At 37.1% G+C, this 25,113-nt stretch overlaps 1 protein-coding gene across 4 annotated transcripts in view; it reads left to right on the top strand.

The window, feature by feature from the left end:
* Positions 1 to 25,113, top strand: part of EFL1 (elongation factor like GTPase 1) — a 132,597-nt gene that overhangs the window by 33,848 nt on the left and 73,636 nt on the right. For all 4 annotated transcript variants that reach the window (XM_034939286.2, XM_034939287.3, XM_055098262.2 and 1 more), the window contains 7 exons: positions 82 to 158; positions 870 to 1,006; positions 1,626 to 1,748; positions 3,930 to 4,029; positions 8,952 to 9,103; positions 9,368 to 9,534; positions 14,350 to 14,488. In XM_034939286.2, coding sequence (XP_034795177.1) covers positions 82 to 158; positions 870 to 1,006; positions 1,626 to 1,748; positions 3,930 to 4,029; positions 8,952 to 9,103; positions 9,368 to 9,534; positions 14,350 to 14,488 — 895 coding nt within the window. The remainder of the gene's footprint in view (positions 1 to 81; positions 159 to 869; positions 1,007 to 1,625; positions 1,749 to 3,929; positions 4,030 to 8,951; positions 9,104 to 9,367; positions 9,535 to 14,349; positions 14,489 to 25,113) is intronic.

Here is a 25,113-nt window from a genome sequence, read left to right as displayed (position 1 = left end):
ATAATAAAAGCGTGTCAAGAAGGAATATATAAATGCCTATTAAATGTTCAGGAACTTAAGCCCGTATGTTCTTTTGTACAGGCCAAAGGAAAGAAATCTTTATTTGTACAGTTGATCCTGGAAAATATATGGAGTTTGTATGATGCTGTTTTGAAAAAGTAAGACGCTTATAACATTGTTTACCTTTAGGCATCTTTAGGCAGTATAATTTGTCTCACTTTCCAGTTTGATGAGTCATATTTCAGAAAGCTGAGATTTTCTGAGAAAATGAACAGAGCTTCTACAGATGAGTTGATTACAGGGCTTGGAAGCAATTTAAAGAAGTCTATGTAACCCAGCTAAAGGGTGATGTTGGAGGGACAGGATAGCAATATTTTATAGAGTGCTGAGGAGAAGAGATGAAAGGATGGAAAGAAACATTGGGTCTTTGTTTATGCAAACCCACGTTTAAAAAATAGTTATTAAAGTAGAAAAGGTGCTTGATAGCTAGGATCATTAATTGGGAAGTTGAGAAATAACTTCTCTGATATAAGTTTGCTTTAGTAAATTTGCTTTCTAAGTTATTCCTGAGATGGAATAATGACTTGTTAGCACTTATTTGTAAGACTGCTTTACCACTTGATATAGCTTGCTTGAGGAGATTGTGGAGAAGTACTTCCTGGGAAATCTTAAAGAAGGATTCACCTGAAAGTGTAAGAGTAGAGGTTGGGGAGGCCCCTTGTGTGGCGGCAGGATTCCCTTCAATCATTTTTAGCTTTTTTTGAAAAAGTAACACATTAGGGTAAAAATATGCCAAATAATGTTGGGTTCCACTGCCTGTTTATATCTGCATATGACATTTCCCCTCTCCAATCTTGTGTTTACCACAGGGACAAAGACAAAATTGATAAAATAGTGACTTCTTTAGGATTAAAAATTGGAGCCCGGGAGGCACGACATTCAGACCCTAAAGTTCAGATCAATGCCATTTGCAGTCAGTGGCTACCCATATCCCATGCTGTTCTTGGTATCCTTTATTCTAATGGTTTTTAACGAAATAGTTTTGATAAAGCTAGAAAAAACAATGCGTTATGGTAACCAAGAAATTCTCTGGAAATAACATTCAATCCAAAATAAGTCTTCTCTGCTTATTTAGTGTTCTACCATGAAACTGTATTAAATACTTTGATAATTAATACACCAATACTAATTTGTGTTAACATTACTAATAGTGAACTTCTTTAGGAAGACTATTCTTTTTTGTGTTTGTTTAGTAATCTATAAAAATAAAAATGTTTACACTAAGATTCAAATATAAGTAGATGATTTAGATGTTTGTGTTAGATAACTGTTTCATTTCAAGGTCATCTGTAGCCAACCTGCTAAGCTCTGTTCTCATTTGTTCCATGGGCCTCAGTGTTAAAGTATCTGTCATGAGGATCCTTTCTGAGCTTTAAGGAGTTTGTGAACTCCCTGAAATTGTATGCATGTTTTGAGATGTGATGCATAAAGCAGTGTTGCCTTATAGCACAGGCATTTTCTGTATGGACAGACTTTGTTACCTTAATATTTAGAGCATACAGTGAATCTTCGCCTTGGTGGGAGGCACTGGCTCAAGGTTTTCAGTCCTTAACAACAGACTTCAGCTATGGTGTGTCAGAAACTTCCTAGTCCCCTTGATATTACAGCTGAGAGAGTGGAGAGACTGATGTGCACAGCATCACAAACTTTTGACTCTCTTCCACCAGAAACTCAAGCACTGAAAGCAGGTGAGGAAAGATGGACCTGTTGGAATATACCATGTCATTGACTGTCCTCCATCCAGGCTGCTCTAGACCAGTTTGCTGAATGCTAGTTTGCTAAATGGCCAATTTGCCAAATGTCCGCTTCCACAGATGAACAGTTTCACAAATGACCATTTCACCAGTTTTGCCTCCCACCCTCACCCCAAAGGTTTTCTTGTTACAGCCATTTTGCTCAGGCAGTAGGGTGAGACCAGCAACTTCTTGTACACATGCTCCTCATGAGAAAAGAAGCTCCCATTCTGGGCTTTGTAGGTTCCATGAAATTTGTCTCCATGTATTTTCTTATCTCTAATTCTTTTCCTCCAGTTCTATTGGTTTTGTAACCCTGCCCCCAAACCACTACACTGTTATTCTTGGCATCACTATTGACTTTTGGTTCATTAAATCTAATGGCCAGTTTTCAGTCTTCATAGGACTAGATCTGTCACTAGCATTTGACGCAGTTGATCACTCCTCCTTGAAACACTTTCTTCCCTTGACTTTTAGGCTTCCATTGCTTTCATTCCCTTGCTTCTGCTTTTCTTCCTGTCCCCCTGGCTGCTTATCCTTTATAATCTCTTTTTGTGATTCCTCCCCATCTCCCTGGCTTTTTAACTTTGGGGTGCCTCAAGCAAGGTTCAAGTCTTTGATCCTCATCTATTTTACCTGTAGTCCCTCTTTTGATAATTGTACCCAATCTCAAGACTTTAAATGACAGCTACATACTCATAATTCCCACGATTATGTGTCTTCAGAGCATGTCTGTTTTCTGGACTCTGGACTGATATCTAGAACTCCCTCTACACTGTGTTGTCTAAGAAGCATCTCAGCTGAACATATCCCAAACTGGACTTTTTATCTTATCCCCAAGCCTGCTCACCTAGTCATTCCCATCTCAGTTAGGGGGACCTCAATCTTTTCATTTACTCAGTCCAAAAACCATGGAGTCATCTATGGCCCTTATATTTATCTCACACTCCAACATCCAGTCCATCAGCAAATCCTGTTTATTCTTCCTTTGAAATACAGAATTCAACTATTTCCCAATGTTTTCACTTCCTGGCCAACATGGTGAAACTCCGTCTCTACTAAAAATACAAAAATTAACTGGGCGTGGTGGTACGTGCTTGTAGTCCCTGCTACTCGGGAGGCTGAGGCAGGAGGATCGCTTGAACCTGGGAGGCGGAGGTTGCAGTGAGCCGAGATAACGCCACTGCACTCCAGCCTGGGCGACGGAACAAGACTCCATCTGAAAAAACAAACAAACAAACAACAACAACGAAACAACTAGTATCCCTGCTTCTGCTCTTGATTCCTGTTAGTGTTTTCTCAACTATTGCAGACAAAACAGAGTGATCCTCTTAAGATATAAATCAGGGCATGTCATTCTGTTCCTCATTCAAAGCTTCCACTGGCAAGACTTCTGATACATGTTTGATTCTTACTTCCTGTGGTTTTCTTTTTTCTTGTTTATATTTTACTGTTGAATTCTTTGTATACAAATTATTTTAACGTGAGGTGATGGAATTGTTTTAAAAAAATTCATTAATCAATGTTTTTTTACCTCCAGTATAGGTTAAGGAAAATGTTCATATGTTAATATGAAATTGCATTAAAATTTGTGTATTTAGGGAGAATTGGTATCTTAATAGTATTGAATCTTAATTTATTTCTAAGAATTTGTTAATATCATAATACAGTATTTTTGTCCATTTTATTTTCTAACTTGTTATTGTGGGGGATTGGGAAAGCTATTGATTTTTATGTATCTTATTAACAAGCTACCTTGTTGATTGTTGGCCTTTGGTAACATTCCTCAATTCTATTTTCTATACTTGATACAGTGAAAAATGTATTAGTGCTTATGGTAGGTGGTTAACCTCATTGCATAGCTTTAGCTTTCATATGAGATCCCTCACCCTGTCAAATTTGCTTGCTTTTCTTTTCTTATTTCTGCCAACTGTTTGCTCTTGCTCTGCTATTCTTTCCTAGCAATCTTACCCTTTTCTAATTAAAATTTTTATCATAGTTGGAAAAAGTTATGGACTTCTGGTGTATTTCGATGATGCCATCCATGTTCTAAACATTTTCATTGTTTTCCAGAAAAATCTGTTTTTTTTTAAATAATGGGAAAAATAGTGACATTTTTACTTCCTATTTGTTTAGCTTTTATGAAATGTGGAAGTGAGGACACTGCTCCAGTTATTATATTTGTTTCCAAAATGTTTGCAGTTGATGCTAAGGCCTTGCCTCAGAATAAGCCAAGGTAAGGGAAAGGGGAAAGTTGGGCTGGGCGAGGAATATGGTGTATGTTTGGTGGGATGCAGCTGGGCTGTGGGTAGGGGGGGCACGGATAATGCTTTTCCTCCTCAACCCAGAATTCATATCAAGCCAACCCCCAGGGTAACATACAATTTATACAGTAGTGTATCCTTTTGTGATACCTCTGTAGGAGAAAGTTGTTGAAATCAGCTCTGGGATATTGAATTGAAGTGATGTAAGTTTGAAGAGTATGTTAGCAGTAGTAGCAACAATTAAATTTTATTAAACATGTCAGGCAAGTTCTAATCTAAGTCTGCCTTGTCTCATCTAATTCTGCCTACCTCGGTAGAGATTATGAATGTATGAGGATCTCTGCTTCCCTGTGTGTATTATGTGTGCACAGGTGTGATGGGTGTAGGAGAGGGATATTCCTCAAGTTCCAGAGTCTTGGGGAATCTGTCTCTTCTACATTTCCTGTTTTTTATGTGTGTTCCCCTCCTTCTGTCTCTGCTGCTTTACCCACTAGTTTAGATTCTGATCATCTCTTGTGGATATTGTTGCAGCAACCTCCTAGCTGGTTCTCCTGCCCCATCTTTAGTTCCACTGATCCACTTGCCATTCTTTCTTTAGAGTGATCTTTATAAGACTCAGCTATGAAGATATGTCTCTTGCTCAAAAACCCTTAATGATTCTCACTGTCTTGAGCAGTTTTGATTCAAGTGTAAAGTGTTGGCGATGATTTCAGTGGTACTTAGGGAAATAAGTTTTAATTTAATTAGTTGTCATATTTATTTTAATGTGTATTTGTGTGTATTGCTGTGTATGTCAAGTGATAAAGCCTTTACCATGATGAGATTTTAAAGTTTTATTGAGTTAAAAATGTTTGTGCATTTAAATAAGTATTAAATAATAATATGCAGATATAGCAGAAATCATGAAAATGATATGTGAGTGACTGAAGGTCAGATCATCAGCCCGTGAAATAAACTTGACCTGTCTTAGTGGCATTTCCGACCCACCCCCAAACCATGTTTCGACTAGATTTTTATTTCTGTTTCTCTAATATACTAGTGTCTGAACAAATGTCCTATCTGTACTTGTGCTGTTCCTCCATCTGAGAAGGCTTCTTTTCCTCTGATAAAATTCTGTTTGTCCTTCAGGGGAAAGGTTATGCTTTGTTTTTTAGTACTTCCCTAGTGATTTGGACATTAAGTGTATTCAATAATTTTTGCCCTGGGGATAAGTAAAGGAATAGATGGGTGAGTAAATGAAGAATGAATGAGTGAGTATCCAAATGGGGGAATAACAGGTCAGTGAATGGGTGAATGAGTGGCTAACTGAGTAAGTAAGTGAGTGAATAATGGAATGAATGAATGTCTAATTATGTATCTAGGCTACTCCCAGATAATATTTCAGTGCTACATGTAGTAACAATTTCTTGTAGTAACAAATTTAGGATATTGGATGTTTTTTGGCCATTGGGAGTATCTGAGAGATTCTGGTAGAATCATAGGGAATATCAGAGAATTGGAAAACTTGCTGTTAAGATTTGAAATACATGTATTTATAGCATTTAAAATTCCTAGCTCTACCCATCCTCCATTTCTTGCTGATGAATAATAGTATTATTATGCCTCTACTATTAATTACATTTTCTGTGAATGTTTTTCTTAATAATTCATCATATGCTTTTCTGATTTTAGTATATTTCTGATAGTGCAATCCATTCTATTCCATGAATTTTTTTACTGATTTTATTTTTGTCATTGTTTTTTAACCAGTATATCAGGTTCAACAATTGTTACATAATAATATAGTGTTTTCAGGTATACCTGGGCAAGGTCATCACCATTACTTTGTTCTTTTCCATCTTCTAGCTGATTTTTTTTTTCATTTAAGTTTTATTTTTTAAATTTGGGAAAATGTACCATTGGAAGTTGGTTTGATAGCATTTTCATCTCCATTGTATTAGACATACAAGCCAGGAATAGCAGAGTATTATTTTCCTTTAGTATAGAGTACAATGTATTAGTGATATATGCCAGGGAGAAAAGTAAGGCAGGAAACAGGATTCGGCGCCCACAAAGCCTAAAAAAATTTTTCCCTAACTTGATGAAGACACTGACCTTTACTCACTGCTCAACAGTGCCGCTGTGGTTGTAAATGAAGTGTGGGACTGTTACAGGACTTTCTCCTCTGTTCTTGTGTTCTTGCCTCTTTTCTTTGCTTCTTCAAATTCACCTTCCAACCTGACATATGAATCTTCGGTCAACATTCTCACCTCTGGTCTCCTTCATCTCAGTATTAGTAACTATTGCCCCTTCAAGAAGTAACATCCATGGTTAGTTTAACTATAGCCTAAATAACTTAACACTCACAACTGTTTCCTCACTAGTAGGGCCCCATTTTCTTGTAATTAAATTTCTTTGTTCTCAACAAATGCTGGATACACAGTGGGTACTTTTTGCACATCCTTGCTGATTACTATCTGCTTTGTTCCCCGCTACCATCATTCCCAGTGCCCAGCAGTGTGTGGCACACAGTAGTTGTTAACTGCATGGATGGATAGATACATAGATAGACAGCAGGCATCTATACAGTTGATGCTTACTTAATGACTGTACATGCTGATTATTCCAGATCACTTCATGAACTTAGACAGTTGAGGATTTAATCCGCAAGTGAACAAATACACTTCTTTTTTCACTAAAACTAAAGTGAAATCACATGTACATAAGATGACAATTTTATCTTTAATTCCTCTTGAAGGAAAGACATAACCTGGTGATAATGAGCATAGACTTTAGAGCCATACAGATCTGGATTTGAATTATGGCTCCTCCATTTAATATCTGTGTGACTTTGGGTTGAGTTACTTAAGTTTTCAGTCTCCCTTTTCTTATATGTAGAATAGGAATACGATATCTACTTCATTTAATTGTTGTGATAAATTATGTGCTATAATATATGTAAAGTGATTAACAGTCTCTGGATCATAGTGATAAACCTGTTGGAAGAGACCATTTCTCTTTAGATGCTAGCAGGTACCTCTGGTATTTTTTCCTTCCTACTCTAATAATAAAAATGTGTTCTGCATTTATATTTTAATTCACACTTTTCAGATATTCTTATGAGTTTTTAGCAAAAGTCTAGAAACAAGGAAAGTTGTCAAAGGATTGGTTGAAGGAACAGCTAGAGTGCTCAGCCTGGGGAGAAGAAGGGAGGCAGGGAAGGCATGAATGCTGGTGATTCAAAGGAAAGGAGAGGGAAGTAGGTTTGTTAGATGTTGCTCCAGAGGAGAGAACTGCGGCCATGGCTAGAAATTGTGAGGAAGCAGAGTTCATTCTGTATTTGAAAGTTCTGACATTTAGAGCTTCCTGTAATGAGGAGCTTGTCTCTTGCAGTGGTAGTGTGGCCCCCTAGTGCCAGCAGTTTTGATTGCCTAACGAGACACCTGACCAAGACAGGCTCAAGGATTGTTTCTCATATTTTTGTATTCTATTGCACAGCCCAGTGACCTGCAGCAGAGTGGGTGTAAGTGGAAGGGCCTACTCTTGGAACTAAACTCATTGATTTTGAGGGACAGGTGCTAAGGAAGGCAGAAGTAGTGTCTAGTCCTGGATACTAGGACTAGAGAAGTCTTGTCCAGCAGGCGGATATCTGAAGAGTATAGCAGTGGACAGTCAATGATTTAAGCAGTCACCTTCCAGGTTAGCTTACATGAAATAGAAAGGTAGAAGGAGTTAGGCCACTTTGCATCAGGAGCCCTAAGGGTCTGTGGCCATTTGGAAGACAAGTAGGCAGAATGGCTACCTGCATGGCTTCCAGTGCTTACGGAGAGAGGAGGGGAATATGGCATGGCAAAGTGGGGATGAAGGTTATCAGTTAGGTGTGAAGTCTGAGATTGGCAAATAAAGCAGGAATCATAATATCAAAGGTGATGGACAACACGGGAGAGAGGCACAAAGTGTTGGGACCATGAAGAGTTGTCCAGCTTCCAGAGCTGGAGCATAAAGTTAGGACCAGAGGACTAGCCTGAGTGCTTTGATGTTCACTTCCCAGAGTATAGGGCAGAAGATGCTGTTATTCTATCAGCCTTAGGACAGGGTTTGGTCTTGTTCATGTGTTGGGGTTGAGCATGAAGGTAGGTTCATAAGGACTTCTATGTGGGAAGGGAGCCAAGTCCTAGGAAACAGTCTACCTGCCTGGTTTCTACCTTCCAAACCCAAACTCCCAAACAGAATTTGTTTTCAACTTAGTATTCCCCTTTTGTCAACACCTTTTTAGTATTAAAACTCTAAATACCTTCTCTGTGTCCTGACAGACATGAGGGTAGTTCTTTAGGAAAAAGAGCTTAATTACCTCCCCCACCCCTCCTCATTCTCACCCCCATGGAAAACCACACATACACACCCACACATTGCCTTTTCTGTGGTGGTACTTCTTAGGTCCAACACAGTGGCTGATATTTCAGTTTGACCTTCTAGTCCTGATGAATTGCCAGTACTCATCCTAACCTTGAACCCTTCCTCTTGAACCCCAGTTATTGAGGCCTTATGCTTGTTTCCCTGCCAGAGTCGTTCCAAACCCTAGTATCTGTCACTGTTTCCCTTCCTTCTTCCTGTTCTTTGCCTTTTCCAGAAGGAATATAGGTATCTGAGAAAGGTTCCATACTATTGTACATTGCTCCAGATGGGGACTTGGGCTCTTGCATGTCAGTTCGTAAGCTTAGAATAGTTGGGACACAGCATTATTAGAGAGAGGCTGATAGGCCCTCTCTTATTGCTACAGACAGGGAGAGGACTTGGACAAAACTGCCTGGAATGGAGCTGGGACCAATCTTCATCTTACCCAGCCATGTCAATGCTTGCTGTTTCCCTACTTGGATGAACTGAGAGATGACAACATATTTGTGATATCCTGTAGGCCTCTCACTCAAGAAGAAATTGCTCAGAGACGTGAGCGTGCAAGACAAAGGCATGCAGAGAAGCTTGCAGCAGCACAGGGACAGGCACCCTTGGAGCCCACCCAAGATGGGAGTGCCATTGAAACATGTCCAAAAGGAGACGAGCCAAGAGGTATAGCTTTCCTAAGTAGGCTCTGTTGCAAAGTATTTGCGTTTTTGCTTAACTGGGGACACTCATCCTTTAGTTCTTGAGCTTTTTAAGCTTTAATTGTAGTTTTTATCAATATTCTTTCCATTCTTGGTGTTTTGTTTTGTTTTCTTTTTTTTTTTCTGAAACTTGACCAAAGATATCATATTCACTCCTCCTTCTATATTTCAGACAGTTCTTGAATTAAGAGGGCATTCTTGGCACTAATTATCTTTTTGTTTCTGTCAGGTGACGAGCAACAGGTGGAAAGTATGACCCCTAAACCTGTGCTCCAGGAAGAAAACAACCAAGAGTCTTTTATTGCATTTGCTCGGGTGTTCAGTGGTGTGGCTCGAAGAGGAAAGAAAATTTTTGTCTTGGGGCCCAAATACAGTCCTCTTGAGTTTTTACGAAGGGTAAGAATTGAAAGTAAAATATTTATATATTGTTTCTCGAGGGTCTGATATCTTTTCACATTTTGTTGGGACTGGTGATTATCTTGTTGGTAGATTTAGTTTGTCTCTGGAAAGGCACACTTGAGTGACTGTGTATCTCCTTTTGTGTTGCTTTGATAACATTTGTCATATATGTCTCAATTAGTAGCATTTAGGAAACCAATATGTGGACCAAATTTTCAGGCCTTGTTTAATTATAAGGCTTTTCTCTTCTAGGCAAGAGTCACCTTGTGGTTAGAGAAAAGAACTGATAAGAGCAGATGTCATGCTGGAGCCAGGGCAATGGCCGATCTTTGAGAAATAGGAAGATCCAAAAACTAGCTGGCTTAGGCCAAAGGTGTGGGCAGTGAGCAGGGGATAGGCAGGAGTTGCATGACACACAGACCCTGAGTCTGGACAGGAGGGTCTGTAAGTAGGTGAACAGGCAGCATCTAAAAATGCCTGAGCCAAGGGGCGAAACAGGGATCACAGGCTAGAGATGTCTCAGAACATTTTTGGAAGTAAGCAAGATATATACATTATAATTATATCATAATTAAATAATAGAGGTCATAGGATGAAGACAGTGCCAGAGGTCCAAGTAGCCAGTCTGGATCAGCACAAAGCAGTAAGCTAGGAAATTGTCAGCTGGCACCGTGGAGCATCATGAGCACAAAAACACATGCTCCTCTCTGTGCAGGAAGCAGCCTGTCTGTAGATAAACCAGGGAAGCTGTGGTACTTGGCTACAAGTGAGAGAGAAGGAGGTAGCAGTTGAAGTAAGTCTCTGCCATCAGTTTTTCTTTGCCTCGAATGCTTATTCCAAGAGTTTTAGCAGTTTAATCCTTGGAGAGTGCAGTGCTGCGTGGCAGTGAAGCAGTCCTTGTTGAGCTATGGCATGTTCTAATTTAGCAAGAAAGATCGCAGCACTTGGTGTGTATAGGGTTATGTTTTATGGGAGTCTGAAAGTGATACAATATGTATAAAAACTCATCTATGATTTTTTATACATCTACGTAATCTGTGATTATCTTGGCTTGATAGTTTGCTGTTTATCAGTAAGGGTCAAGTATCAGTTAATTTTTTCCTTTTTTGTGAAGGTAAGTGAGCAAGAAATTGTTATTTAGTGAAACATTGATTTATTTGGCATTACAAATTCCATGAACAATCCACTTTATCTCTGCATAATGTGTCTTTGCTACAGGTTGAAATCAGTTGCTTATGTGTCTCATGTCTTAAGCAGGAATGATACAATACATTGACAGCTCAAATGGCTTCTTATTTCAGTAACCAGAGTGCCATAAAACCTAATTCCAACTGCTTAAAAAAAAACCTGAAATATTTCAGACCTACCTTCAAAGTAACCCCTACCCAGAATTTGTGTTCATCCTTTGTGTTAGTTTTCTGCTACTGCATATTACAGATTACAACAAATGTAGCAGCTTGAAACATTACACATTTTGTCATCTCACAGTTTCTATGGGTTAGAAAACCAGACATGGCTTAGCCGCATCTTCTCTTTAGCATCTCACAAAGCCACAATCAGAATGTTGGCCAGGGTGCATTCTCATCTGGAGGACTGACTGATGAAGAACCTGCTTCCAAGCTCACTAAAGGTTGTTGATAGAATTCATATATTTGCACCTGCAGTACTAAGAGTCCCAGATTTTTTCTGGCCTTTGGCTGCCCTCACCTCCTAGAGGCCACCTACAGTTTCTTATCATATGGACCTTCCCAACTTGGAGGCCCTCTTCATCAAGCCATTTAAGAGAGTAGAAGGAATCTCCTAGCAAGACAGAGTCCTGTATGATGGTATAGAATCACAGTGTGACATCTCATCACTTTTGCCATATTCTGTTTGTTAGAAGAAGCAAGTCACAGGTCCCACTCACACTCGGGAAAGAGGTTTCTAAACAAAGGTGTGAACACTGGGAAGCAGGCATCATGGGAGGGGCACCTTTAGTCTGTCTGCCACATCCTTCTCTTGCTTTTCTTTATAGTTTTACAACCTGTGTATGTATTTCTAAAGAATATTGTCACATTTGCATGCTTTTGAAACTTTGTATAAATGGAATTTCATTGTAGTTATTCTACAACCTGCCTTTTTTTTTTTTTTAACTTTGTGAGATTAATCTATGTTAATGCCTATTCCCGTAGCTCGTTTATTGTTCAGTGTGGCATAGGATTCCTTTACTTAAATGTACATTTTATTTATACAGTGTTTTGGTCACTATATATTTGCTGTTTTTGTGTTTTTTTTTTTTTCCAAATCTAATCAATGCTACCTTGATTATTTTTGTATATATCTCCTTATGCACTTTTACAAGAAATTCTAGGGAATATACCTATCGTGGAGTTGCCTTGGTAATCTCTTGCTTAACAAGATAATTCCAATTTATTGTCCAAAGTAGTTCTGATTTACACTCCCAATAGGAGTGTTTAACAGTTCCAGTTGTTCCACATGCTCACCAAAATTTGGTTTTGTTAGGCTTTTGATTTGTGCCAGTCTGATGGGTATATTACGGTATTTTGCAGTTTTAGTTTACATTTTCTTTATAACTCTTTTAATATGTTTATTGGTCAATCTTGTGTTCTCGTGTGAAGATATTAATAGTTCTTGGAGTCATTTCCCTGTTTTTCTATTATGGTACTTTATTGTTTTAAATACTGCTTTTCAGATGTCCTTTGTATATTCTGGATACTAATTCCTTGTCAGTTTTGAATTTTGCAAATTTCTTCTCCAGTGTAGAACTTGTTTTTACTTTCCATTTGGTACCTTTTAATAGGCAGAAGTTATTAATGTAAATGTACTCGAATTATCATTATTTTATGGGTTTTGCTTTTTGTATCTTAAGAAAATTGAAATTAAGTCTATATTGAAGTCACAAAACTCTCTTATGTTTTCTTCTGAATTTTAATATTTTACCTTTCATGTTTAAATATTTAATTCATTGTTTGCAAAGAAGGCATCCAGGTTCATTTTTTCCTCATATAAATGTCCAGCTGTTCCAACATTATTGAATAGTCCATCTTTATCCACTGATTAGCTTTGTCCACTCTGTCAGAAATCAGATTATTACCTATGTACATAGGTCTGTTTCTGGACTAATTTTATTTTTTTCTGGTTGTCTCTAACTATCTCTATTCAGTGCTGTCTTCATTTTTAAATGTTTTGACATCAAAAAGACCAAATCCCTTTACCGTGTTTTTCTTTGTTAGTGTCTTGTTTGTTCCTATTTGCTCCTGTATATCAAGTTTATGGTCAGCTTGTCAGCTTCTATGAAAAGCCCTGTTGAGGCTTCGATTGGAATTACTTCATGTCCATACACCTATTTGGCATGAATCAGCATTTTATAATACAGCATCTTTCCATCCATGAATGTATTAGGTTTATTTATCTATTTATTTATGTCATTTTAAATGTTTTTCATGAAGTTTTATAGTTTTATTTATAAAGAGTTTTGATCACTTGTTAGATTTTGTTGCTATTCTAAAAATCATTTTAAATACACATATTTTCTATTTATTGCTATTTATTCTATTTATGCATTTTCTATTCCTAATTATAGAAGTATAATTAACTTTTGTATATTGATCTTGCATTTTTGCCACCTTGCTAAGCTGTCTCACTAATTATAATTTATCCGTAGCTTGTTTTAAGTGGACGGTCATATTGTGTAGATAATTCCATTTCTTTCTATTCAGTTCTTATAATTTTTCTCTCTCTCCAGCCCATCTTTAGAGCTACTTTGAGAGTTTTCATTTTGTCAGAACACATACATTTAGATGTAACATGTGCCTGAAAGGTCATCATTTTCATGAAATTTCTAGAGTCTACCCTAGCACAGGGGCCTCTCCTTCCTCTGAACCTTTATGAATTTACTTGCCTATACTACCTTTTTGTTGGTCACCCTATGCTTGTGATGTTAATCTCTTTGTTTATGTTGTATCTCAGCCATTTTTTTCTCTTCATAGCATTAGGGCAGCACCCCAGGCCTATGAGCACCAAAGATTGGTTGGTTGGTTAATTGAAATGCCTTCTGGATACTTGCATTTATATGGTGGATATATTTCTGAAGACTTCACACAATGCAAAATTTGAATCATTTGAGACAATAGTTCCATAAGAATAAATATGATGTACGGGGAGCTAATAAATCTAATGTACTTGTACTTGTATATTTTTGCTGTAAATGTACTCTGTCCTCTCCTCTCATTAGTGTTCCTAATATATCACAGCATGCTCTTCCGTATGAACAATATAGCATATAATAGCAGTTAGGCCTTTTTTTTGGCATTTTTATCACATCTAACTACCCTTCCAAAGTTATTTTTATATGTTACTTGGCACTAGCACCAGCCCTTGTTGAATACTTGAAGAACATTATAAATAAGAGTAAAACAACTTGAAAGGATAATGGTAATAATGAGTGTTCAAATAATAGCACAGTAGTCACCAGAACTGGTGTATGACTTGGTTCGCATAAATAACAAGGGACTGTGGGGATCAGCTAAAGTGACAATACCAGGTCACAACAGAATTTATGTTACTTAGCCATAAAGCTTATGATTAAATGGGAATCTAGACAATTTTTTAGTATTTGAGAAGTTTGAGTATTTCAAATTTTATTCATAAAGTGAGGCATATTTTATCACACCATTTCAAATGTTCATATTTCAGGTTTACATGAAATGTTGCTATAATATATCTTACTGATGAATAGAAATAACTTTACAAATACCAGTTAATGCTTCCAAATGCCTCCTAACTTGTCTTCAATCATTTTTCTTTGCCCAGGTACCATTAGGCTTCTCAGCTCCACCAGATGGCCTCCCCCAAGTCCCCCACATGGCATACTGTGCTCTGGAAAACCTGTATCTTCTGATGGGAAGGGAACTGGAATATCTAGAGGAGGTACCTCCAGGAAATGTGCTAGGTAGGGTGATGCTGTTTATTTTATCCTTACTCCATTCTAGGAGATTATCTAACATGTCACTGAAAATTTAGTGAAATTTTTGAAGGGAATAACTTTATTCTTTAGTTTGATAATTTTTTTTTCTGGTATCTTTAACTTAGTACATTTGAGTAACTAACATGGAGATCAGTTTCTTGCTGTAAATTATAGTAGCTCTGTTTTAAAAATGTATTGCTTAAGTAATTTGTAAATGCTCTAGCCTAAGCTGGAGTTCCATTTATTTCAGAGTGAGAGGGGAAATTCCTGTTCACATGAAGTCAATCTAGATGACTAAGGCATTTCTGGTTCTACAGATTAGGTTCTAAATTGTCAGAAACTATTCTGATGTAAAGGTCTATTTAAACTCATTGCTTTTTTCCCATGCTTTTATCCTTTGAATATTGCTTTGCTAAGATTAGTTGATCGTAGTTTATATCTGTAAATATTACTCTTCATCTCCTTAATGTTATCACTTGTTTGACTTCTGTCCCCCATGTGCAGAATTCACTTTTTGAGTTTCCTAGTGCAACCCTAAAGACTCAGATTAAGAAATTTCTCTTGGATCCAGAGTGTATTGTAGAATACTCTATCCCATTGTACTGTTAGATTCTGAACCCTTAGGGTCATTGTCAGCTATAGAGCTATTTATTGAGTGATTGCTTGGTTTGGGAATTCTCCGCTTTTTAGAAAAAGGTTTAACTTTTTTAAAAAAGGCCTAGTCTGTTGGTCCAGAATAGCTAATGGTTTGTCTGGATTTTATAAACTTGAATCCCAAAAATTTGCCAAAGCATGTTGCTATTCACCTACAGAGATATATTCTTTTCTTTATTTAATTTTTTGGCATGAAATTTGTAGAATGCTTAGCTTCTCATCAGTGTTACCTATTTTCTTCCATCCCTTTGGAAAATGCCATTTAACCTTAACAATTGATACATCTTATTAAGCTGCCACAGCCAGCTTTATCAGAAAGGACATTGGAAGAATGGAAAACACCCTACTTTTGTTCATAAGCCTTCCTTGAGATTACTGTATTGCTCAAATTAAATGGAACGTGAGGTATAAGATCTCCAGCATGATGCTCAAGGGAAAGAAAAGGTATTCTGCTGAGTGAATGGTTTTTATACGATCTTCTTTAATTAAGGCGTGGTGTTTGTGTTCTTTCCCTAGTAGAGGATGAGACTGTGGCATGCATTAGTTTCTGGTTTTCTTTCTGTTGCTGAATTTCTAGATGCTTTCCAGGATTGAGGTTAAGTGGTGTATAAGGAGAGATACCATTTCTCTCTCTTCTGCTTTCCAAGGCAGCCTTGGCTCTGCCATATGGTATGGGGAGACAAACCAACTATAAGCTAAAATTTTTCATTTATTCTTGGAGAAGAGATATACCTTGATGTCTTTTACTGACCTTGTAAAAAAGTGAGATGGTAGCACAACATGGGGTAAGGCTGAAGGTGACTAAATCTTTGTTTACCAAATTTACTTATGTAAGACTAAGCCTGATGGACAACCAACCACTTCGGGAAAAAATGGATTGAAGAGGAAAAGCCAGATTTATTTCCTATAAGAGTTAAGATTGTATTTAGCTGCAAGTAACCAGAAAACCAACTGCATAGTCTTAAACTTCACTCAGTAGAAAGCCCAAGGGTGGACAGTCCAGGGCTGGTGTCATGACTCTTCTGTGTCATCAGGGAGCCAGTGGCTCAGCATGTGGCTTTTGTCCCCGTAGAAGCAAGATGGCCTTATATCTCTGAGAATTATACCCACATTCCTCGCAGGAAGAGAGCACAAGGGTCAAGACCTTCTAACAGGATTAATGCTTTTATTTGGAAAGAAATGCCTCTCTAGTGACTTCTGTATATATTCTCATTTTTGTAATTTTGTCATATATCCTCTCTAGCTGCCAGGGAGCCCTGGGATTGAGTGTTTTACTCTTCCAGCCTCTGTAGTTAAGGCAAAAGATATTGGGGTGGTGAATGGCTTTTGAATAGCCAGTCCACACTCTTGGCTGCATTCGCCTTCCATTCACCTGGTAATGCCTGAGGTGCCTCCATTAAGGTTCTGTTTTCTTTACATTAAAGAGAAAGATAGTCTACCAGAAGGATTTTGAGTGTAACATTGAAGGAACTGAAATGCAGCCAGCCACTTTGATGGGGCTTTTTGAATTGAAACATATAGTAATTGTTTTTCTTTTATTAATTGAAATCTGATTGAGTCCCCTGCATGACTAGAAAGCATGAGTATACCAAAATTCTGGCCATAGTATTGCCACTAACTAGTTTTATGGCCTCAGGCCAGTTATGTAACCTTGCTGGGCTTGTTTTCCCAAATGATTTGGACTAGGGCAATGATTACTAATACTTCTTATGATAGAAATAGAACAGCCACTTTTAATTTTTTATAAGAAGACTATGGATTCCCAGGGATACTTTTGTTTATCCTAACTGGGATTTGTCATAATCCTAAACTTTAAAGATAAAACATTAAATAACATTGCATGGAGTACATTTTATTGCTGTAGCTATAAAATACTAACAAAATTGTATTTGTAATTTTTTTGGTAAAATACAAACAGAATTGAAGTTTCAAATTGTCATTATATGATGGCAGGTTGACATCCTAGGTGGAGATGGAGTGAGGTAGACATTTTTTACTTAAGTCATGAAGATCTTCCCTGGATTTTGTCAGTTTCCCAGTGGCTTAAAAAAAGTTCTAAACTAGATTATCTTCAAGATTGCTTCTAGCTTTTAACATTTAGGCTGTGTTTCTCAAAGAAAAACCTTATTTGAGTAATTAGGATATTTCCCTCCCTAGTGTTTATTAGGAGGAAGAGTAAATGTTTTGATATGATTATTTGGGTTGATTGATAACCCATTTTAATGGCTTCATTAAAACATCTTGAACTGGTTACCTGCCTCAAAGTCATAGAATTACCTTTTTAGGCAAATTTTACTTGTTCCTTGATTAAAAATGTGTAGGGTATGTTAGCAGTAGCAGCAGTCTCATAAGCCAGGGTGTTTAATAAAAGCAACTTTTCAAAGCTAGGAGTAAGTTTAAGACAGGACAGAAGAGGCCAGAGAGTCGTGTGTGTGTGTGTGTGTGTGTGTGTGTGTGTGTGTGTGTGTGTGTCTAGTGTGTGTCTGTGTGTGTGTGTGTGTGTATGTAGATTTTTTTTTTTTTTTTTTTTTGAGACAGAGTCTCACTCTGTCACCCTGGCTGGAGTACATTGGCACAATCTCGGCTCACTGTAACCTCCGCCTCCCAGGTTCAAGCAATTCTTCTGCCTAAGCCTCCTGAGTAGCTGAGACTACAGGCATGCGCCACCATGCCCACCTAATTTTTTGTATTTTTAGTAGAGATGAGGTTTCACCAGGTTGGCCAGGCTGGTCTTGAACTCCTGACCTCGTGATCTGCCTGCCTCGGCCTCCCAGTGTGCTGGGATTACAGACATGAGCCACCGCGCCCAGCCGAGAGTTTGGTATATTAAGGAGTGAGAAGAAAACTGCCCAAGAGAAGGCTAGCTGGCAGCCACAGGTAATAAATGCTGGGATTCCAGCTTTTGGCTTTCTAGGGTGAGTTGACTGAGACCAAGAATGTCAACATTTTTTTTTTTTTCTTTGGAACAGATTTGTCTTCTCAGGTAGTTTTGAAATGGAAAGAATAAGATGGCTGCATTGGGCTGAAATAATCTATATGTTCCAATTACCTGTTGTTGCATAATAATTAACACTCAAAGCCTAGTGGCTTAAAATAAAGATGGTTCTTATTTTTTCAAGCATCTGCCATTCTGGCATGGTTTGGTGGGAATAGCTTGTCTCTTCCACGTGGTGTCTATTTTTTTTTTTTTTTTTTTGGAATGGAGTTTCCCTCTTGTCGCCCAGGCTGGAGTGCAATGGTGCAATCTTAGCTCACTGAAACCTCTGTCTCCTGGGTTCAAACGATTCTCCAGGTTCAGCCTCACGAGTAGCTGGGATTACAGGCAACCACCACCACGCCAGGCTAATTTTTGTATTTTTAGTAGAGATGGGGTTTCACCATGTTGGCCAGGCTGCTTTGAACTCCTGACCTCAGGTGATTTGCCCACTTCTGCCCCTCAAAGTGCTGGGATTACAGGCATGAGCCACTGCACCTGGCCCCAGGTGGTGTCTGTTGAGATGGCCCAAAGCCTGGGGGCTAAAGTCATATGGAGGCTATTTCAAGCACATGTCTGGAGGCTGATGCCAGTTGTTGGTCTGGAACCTTGTTTGGGAGTAGAACTAAGGCCTTTCCATATGGCTGCTTGGCTTCCTTACAGCATGGTGGCTAAGTTTTATGGGTAAGCGACCCAACAGGGAGAGCCAGGAGGAAGGTATATCACCTTTTATGACCTAGCCTTCAAAGCCTTCAGCCCCACTTCTGCCACATTCTGTTTATTAGAAGTGAGTCACTGCAGCTGGCCCATGTTCAAAGGGAGGGAACTGACTCTGCCTTTTGATGGGAGGCATGTCAAAGTATTTGTGGCTATGTTTTAAAATGACCACATTGCTAATCGTAGATAATTTCTTGTTTCCTTTTGCATTTTAACAGACTCATGACAGGACACATATAAAGAGATGTTCATAGTGATCAGGGCACACCTGTAAACTTTATCTTTTTTTACTTTTGTTTAACTTTGAGAAAAAGTTGTAATTCCTATTTAATAAGAAAATAGTGGAGACCAATATGATTGGTACCCATATGCTTTTCATCATAAATGATACGGAGTCGGTAAATTTATCAAGTGCAGATGAAAATTTTTGTTGGAAAAGGAAATGAAAACATTACATGGCATTCTTGGACAATTCAGCATTATTCAGTCAAAGTCCAAAGGAAAGTTCTTTTATTGGCACTTGAAAAATCCAGATTTCACATTTGAACTCAGCTATAAGTCACTTAGAGAACTTATGTGTGCCGATAAGTGTAGAATAGATTTTGTGGTCTGGAAATAGTTGATTTAAAGTTTAAAGTTATTTAATTCTAACCTGATGTTTATAAAGTTGGTATAGATGGGACCAGAGAGACCTCACCATGTTTAGCACACAATAGCCTTTTGTTCTTTTCCCTACTGAGAATATCTCTAAAAATAAATATTTGCTGCAGGCTCCTATTAAAATGTGAGGGGAAATTGAATTAGGATTCCAAATCTTTAGCCTTTTCATATACTCCTTTAGATCTCTTCCATATGGTTAAATCTTTAAAAGTTCAAGGACATATTCTGAGAGGAAACATGATATTCTTCTTTTCACAGCATGAGGAAAATAAATATTAATTAGCCTTTTTCTGAACTGGTTTTAGTTCTGCCATGGTTGGTTGCTGGGTCAATAGGAAGTAAGTGTTGATAATCTGTGTGTGTGTGTGTGTGTGTGTGTGTGTCTGTGTGTGAATCCTTAGTCATGTGGGGTAACCTAGGCGTCAGAAACCTTTGAAGGGTTTTACTAGCAAATTTGATTTAATTTATTTCAAGGGAAAGCTCAGTAGAATTTGGTTCTTAAGACTTTATGATACTTTTATAATGTTTTAAATTCACTTACTAGTGAATTTCTTTTAAATGTACTTTATTATCAGCATTTCCATTTGAAGATAATCTATTTTAATCAGTGAAAACCTAATAGTCATTTCTTAGTTTTAAGAGTTTCAACTGATTTTAATGGCTTTTCTTTTACAGATAGTAATGATTTTATTCTCTTTTTTCCTAATAGTTATGTGTCATATTTCTTTTTATTTTCATATTGCTTATAAGAATATGGTACATAATAATAATTACAGTTGCTATTTTGTCTAGTTCCTTCCAGACTTTAATGGGAATGCTTCTGGTGTTTTAGTTTCAGGTTTGCTGATGCCTGTTGATTCATGGTGTCTCTTATTTATCGTGCTGAGAAAGTATTTTTTTTTTAATAATCTGGAATGGATATTGAATTTTATTGATGCATTCTTAGCATCTGAAGACAAAGTTATAGAGTTTTTCTCCTTGCTGTAATTGATATCATGAATTATATTTAATTTCCTGATTATTAAGGCGTCTTTGAATTCCTCCGTAAAAAAAACAGCACTCGATCATTGCATATTCTTTTCAACCTCTGTTAGGTTCAATATACTAGCATTTTATCCAGACTTTTCTTGCATTATAAGTTAAAATGGCCATTATTTTCTTGGTATCATAATACTAAAATGGGAAGCTTTCGTTTTTTTACCCTCTACAGCTGCACTCTCCATTTGGTAGCCACTAGGTACATTCACTTACTTAAATTTAAATAGATTGAATTCAAATAAAATTAAAAGTTTACCCATCAGTTGCACTAGCCATTTATTTCAAGTGCTTAATAACTATGTATGGCTAGCGGTTGCCGTATTGTATAGTGCTGCTCTTGAGAAATGTGTATATGATGTAAGAATTACCTTTTCTTCAAAAGTTTTGAAATAGTTCACTTGTAAAACTAACTGGGCTCGATGCATAAAATACTTGATTCTTTCTATCTGGTAAACTTTATCTTTCTCATTTTCAGTTCTGTATATTTGTGTTTTCTTGTTCGATTTCTTTATTATAAAATTTGTCTTTTTATTTTAATATAGTTTTATATATAGTTAATGTTTTAAAGTTCTTTTTAAAAGATGACTTTCAGTATAGTGTAAACCATCATATTGGTCCGTTTGAAAATGCAGATAAGGCTGTGTGCCATGGCTCACGCCTGTAATCCCAGCACTCTGGGAGGCCGAGGCAGGCAGATCACCTGAGGTCAGGAGTTCAAAACCAGCCTGGCCAACATGGTGAAACCCCATCTCTACTGGAAATAGAAAATTAGCTGGGTGTGTGGCGGGTGCCTGTAATCCCAGCTCCTCAGGAGGCTGAGGCAGGAGAATCCCTTGAACCCGGGGGAGGCAGAGGTTGCAGTGAGCTGAGCCTGCACCATTGCACTCCAGCCTGGGTGACAAGAGCGAAACTCCTTCTCAAAAAAAAAAAAAAAAAAATCAATCAATCAATTATTCTCAACTTTGAAAATGCAGATAAGCTAAATAAGAGTTATTGCTTACTATAGGGGTAACCATCAGTCTTTTTCTGTCCATATATGTGCATATTTTTTAAAATTGTGGTAAGAAAACACAACATAAAATTTACCATCTGAACTATTTTAAAAAGTACACAGTTCAGTAGCATTTTTTAATTTAAAAATCATACTTCCTATACTGTTTCTTAACCTGTATATTTTTCTCTTGGAGACAATCCCTTCTTTGAATATAGCTTTCCCTGCCTTCGTTTAAATGCATTTGCTGCAACTTTCAGAACAGTGTTAAATAGTGGTGCAATAAGAATCTTTGTTTCATTTGTTAAGTTAGAGGAATTTACATATACATGTTATCTATATACGTTATATATGTGTCTGTGTCTATATATATATATATATAGACACACACACACATAAATATATATATACATTACCTTGAGATTAGGGTTAGTTTTTATAATGAAAAGGAAGTATCCTCCTTTTTCTGTTTACTAGGTTAATTTTTAAAATGTGGGTAGATAATGAGATTTATCAAATGGTCTTTTCTGCATCTTTCAGGTGACACATACGAGGGTTTTATTTTGGATCCACTTATGCCATGAATCATATTAACACATTTCCTAATATTAAGCCAGTTTTTATTTCTGGAATACAGTATTAGATGAGTGTATTTCAAGTATGTTATTGAGCAGTGAACTCAGTTTGTCAGTAGTTTAGTAAAACGTTTATATTTGTAAGTTTGGTCTGTAGTTTTTTGTGTATATTTGTATTTGTGGAGTTTTGATATCAGCATTATATTAGGTGCATGAAACAAATCACAAATTAGGGGATGGTTTTTATTGTTCTCTAGTCTGTTTAAATGGCATAGCAATTTTCTGGTCCCTAAAATTTTGGATATTAGCACCCATGAAGTCAGCTATATTTGGTTAGTTGTTAATTGTTATTGTCCCTTTCAGGTTCTTTTTACTGTTTCTTATGTCAGTTTTGGTACTTTATGCTCATAGATAATCAGATTGACTATCCAGTTTATTTGTAATGGAGACCAGTATTAATACTGATTATATTCATGACAATAATTAACATCAGTTAGAGCTTACTATGTGCTAGAAATTATACTAAATATTCGGAAGTGATTATCTTCTTTATTCCCTGCCAAATGAGATACATACATTTCACAGATGGGAAAATTGACACAAATATTAAGTAACTTTCCTTGATCCCATAATAATATTTATTAAGATGGGATATTTACTTCTGTATCTGTAGTTATTTAATCTCTTTGTTTCCATATTACTTGAGTTTTTTTCCTTTTCTCTTGATGTCTTATTGATAACTTGTTACATTGTATCTTTCCTTCTGCCCTTAAATAACCCATTCTTTATATACTACAATTCTTCTAATATATTATGTATCATCTTTAAGTCTTGGTTACTGCTTATCATAGATGACTTTATATTTTAATTTTCTAATTTAGATTTGGTTTGTTTTCTTCTCAAAGGAAATCATTTATGGTCTGAATCTTAGTAAAATTTGGACTGAATTTCTTTGATTTGATACGCTATATTCTGTTTATCATATTTTTATGTGTACTCTTATTCAACGCTTTGCAACCAGTGGATTACAGTTGCCTTTTACAGATGTGACAAGCCACTGATTTCTTTAGCTATTGAAGCTGCTGAGCAGGTTATGGGAAGGTGGGAGTCCCCTTGTCTATCACCCAGATCAGATTGTTAGCATACAGGTTGATAAAATGCTTATTTTACAACTTAAGATGTGTCCGTTAATTCTCATTTTCACTGTCTGAAGTAACTGGCAATGACTATATAAGTTCTTTTGAATACATAGATTAATGCAGCTTCATAATCTAATAACTGTTTATCTACTAATAAGCCCATTGCTGCCATAGATATTGTATAAGAACAAAGGATTATTTGATGGGAATTTTCTTCCCCTCCATCTTCAAAGAGTATATTCCTCTTTTACTCTTAAATGACATTTAACAATGTAGAGGCCAGATAATTAGGGAAGATGAAATAAGAGATAATTGGAACAGTTTTTGTTGAAATTTGTCAGTTAAAGAAAGGAGCAAAATGGGTTAACAGTTTGAAGGAATAGTTGAGTCAAAGGAGTGTGTGTGTGTGTGTGTGTGTGTGTGTGTGTGTGTGTATTTACTGGAGTTTGATTATACTTGTTATATCAGTGGAAAATAGGTAGGAAAAGAGGAAAGATAAAAGATGCAATGAAAAACTTAAATGATCAATAATACAAGGTTTACAGTCTCTTCCAACTCAACAATGTAGAAAACATAGCCATCTGTTAAGAAGGAAGGTTTTGGACAGAATAAGATTCTGAAAACTGGTAGATGCATGGAAAAGCCACAACGAGCATTTGCTAGCAAATCATTAGATTATACCGTGACTAAATTGGATGGTAATGAGGTTCTGGGAAGAAGTGGAGATGGGGAGTCCAGTGAGCATTACACAGACATTGAAATATAAGACTGTCTTGAGTAAAGTGCCAGAGGGACTATAGGCTATTCATGATTTGGGGCTTCCCTAGTTACAAGCTTGGAGGAAATGCTCGTGAGACCATCTTCTCTCAAGCATTAGGTCCTCTTGCTTCCTGTTGGGAAAGAGGGGACAGTCTCCCCTGCCATAGAGCCACCTCCTGCAAACTCAGCTGATAGGCTTATTGCAGTTTTCTTCATTTCCATCTGTGGTTTTGGCCCTACTAATCCTATTTCAGGTACAGTAGTTGAAAAAGTGAACAATTGTATTTAGAACTTGCACATAATAATGAATAGACTGCAGATCATATTCTCTTCCAAAGATATGCTGGAAACATACTTCGTGAGTTGAGTATTTATCAGCATAGTTGTCATGCCAACACTGGGCAGACCAGAGAGGCCAGAGCCTGGAATTTAGCTAAACTAATAAGACACTAGTAGGTCAAATGTCAGATATAGGAAGCAGGAAAGAGTAGGTGGGTGGTAATGGGCCAAACAAAGGTCATGCTCAAGGAACAGATAGTGAGACATTTGACCTCTATTCTTAGTATTTTTGGCACATGACAGAATGGAGAAATAATTTGACATTTATATGGTTTCATGCAGGTTAGGAAGATATCCTTGATGGTTCACACAATAGTCTTTTGGTTGATAAGTTCAGATTTGATTTTTTCCAACAGAAAAGCAAGTGATTGTCAAAAGGGCTTTGAAGAAAGTGGAAATATACTCTCTTACGCCCATAAATTGATATAGTCTGATTGGAGCGCAAGTTGTAAGACAGGGGTAAATTGGTTAAGTAGATTTTTTTTTTTTAAATTTCCAAAAGGAAAGGTATTTTTTAAAGACTATGAAGATAGCTTGGGGGAAAGGTGATTTTCAGTTATAACAGTAAGTATGAATTTTGAGTAGTGGCAGTTATTATAAAGACTTGGCAGGTCTTTCGGTCTTTCCAGAAAATGTAAAGTATATGATTAGGAGAAAGGTGATACTGGATAGAGAAACATGTTTCTAGTATGACCTGAAACATGACATGTGGCAGACATTAGATGTGAAGTAATCAAGGAAATGCATTTTAAAATCTCGGTGAG

This window comes from Pan paniscus, chromosome 16 (assembly GCF_029289425.2).
Source record: "Pan paniscus chromosome 16, NHGRI_mPanPan1-v2.0_pri, whole genome shotgun sequence".
In the NCBI taxonomy this organism is placed as follows: domain Eukaryota; kingdom Metazoa; phylum Chordata; class Mammalia; order Primates; family Hominidae; genus Pan; species Pan paniscus.
Note: the sequence above shows the minus strand (reverse complement) of the source record. Positions and strands in the feature narration are given on the sequence as shown.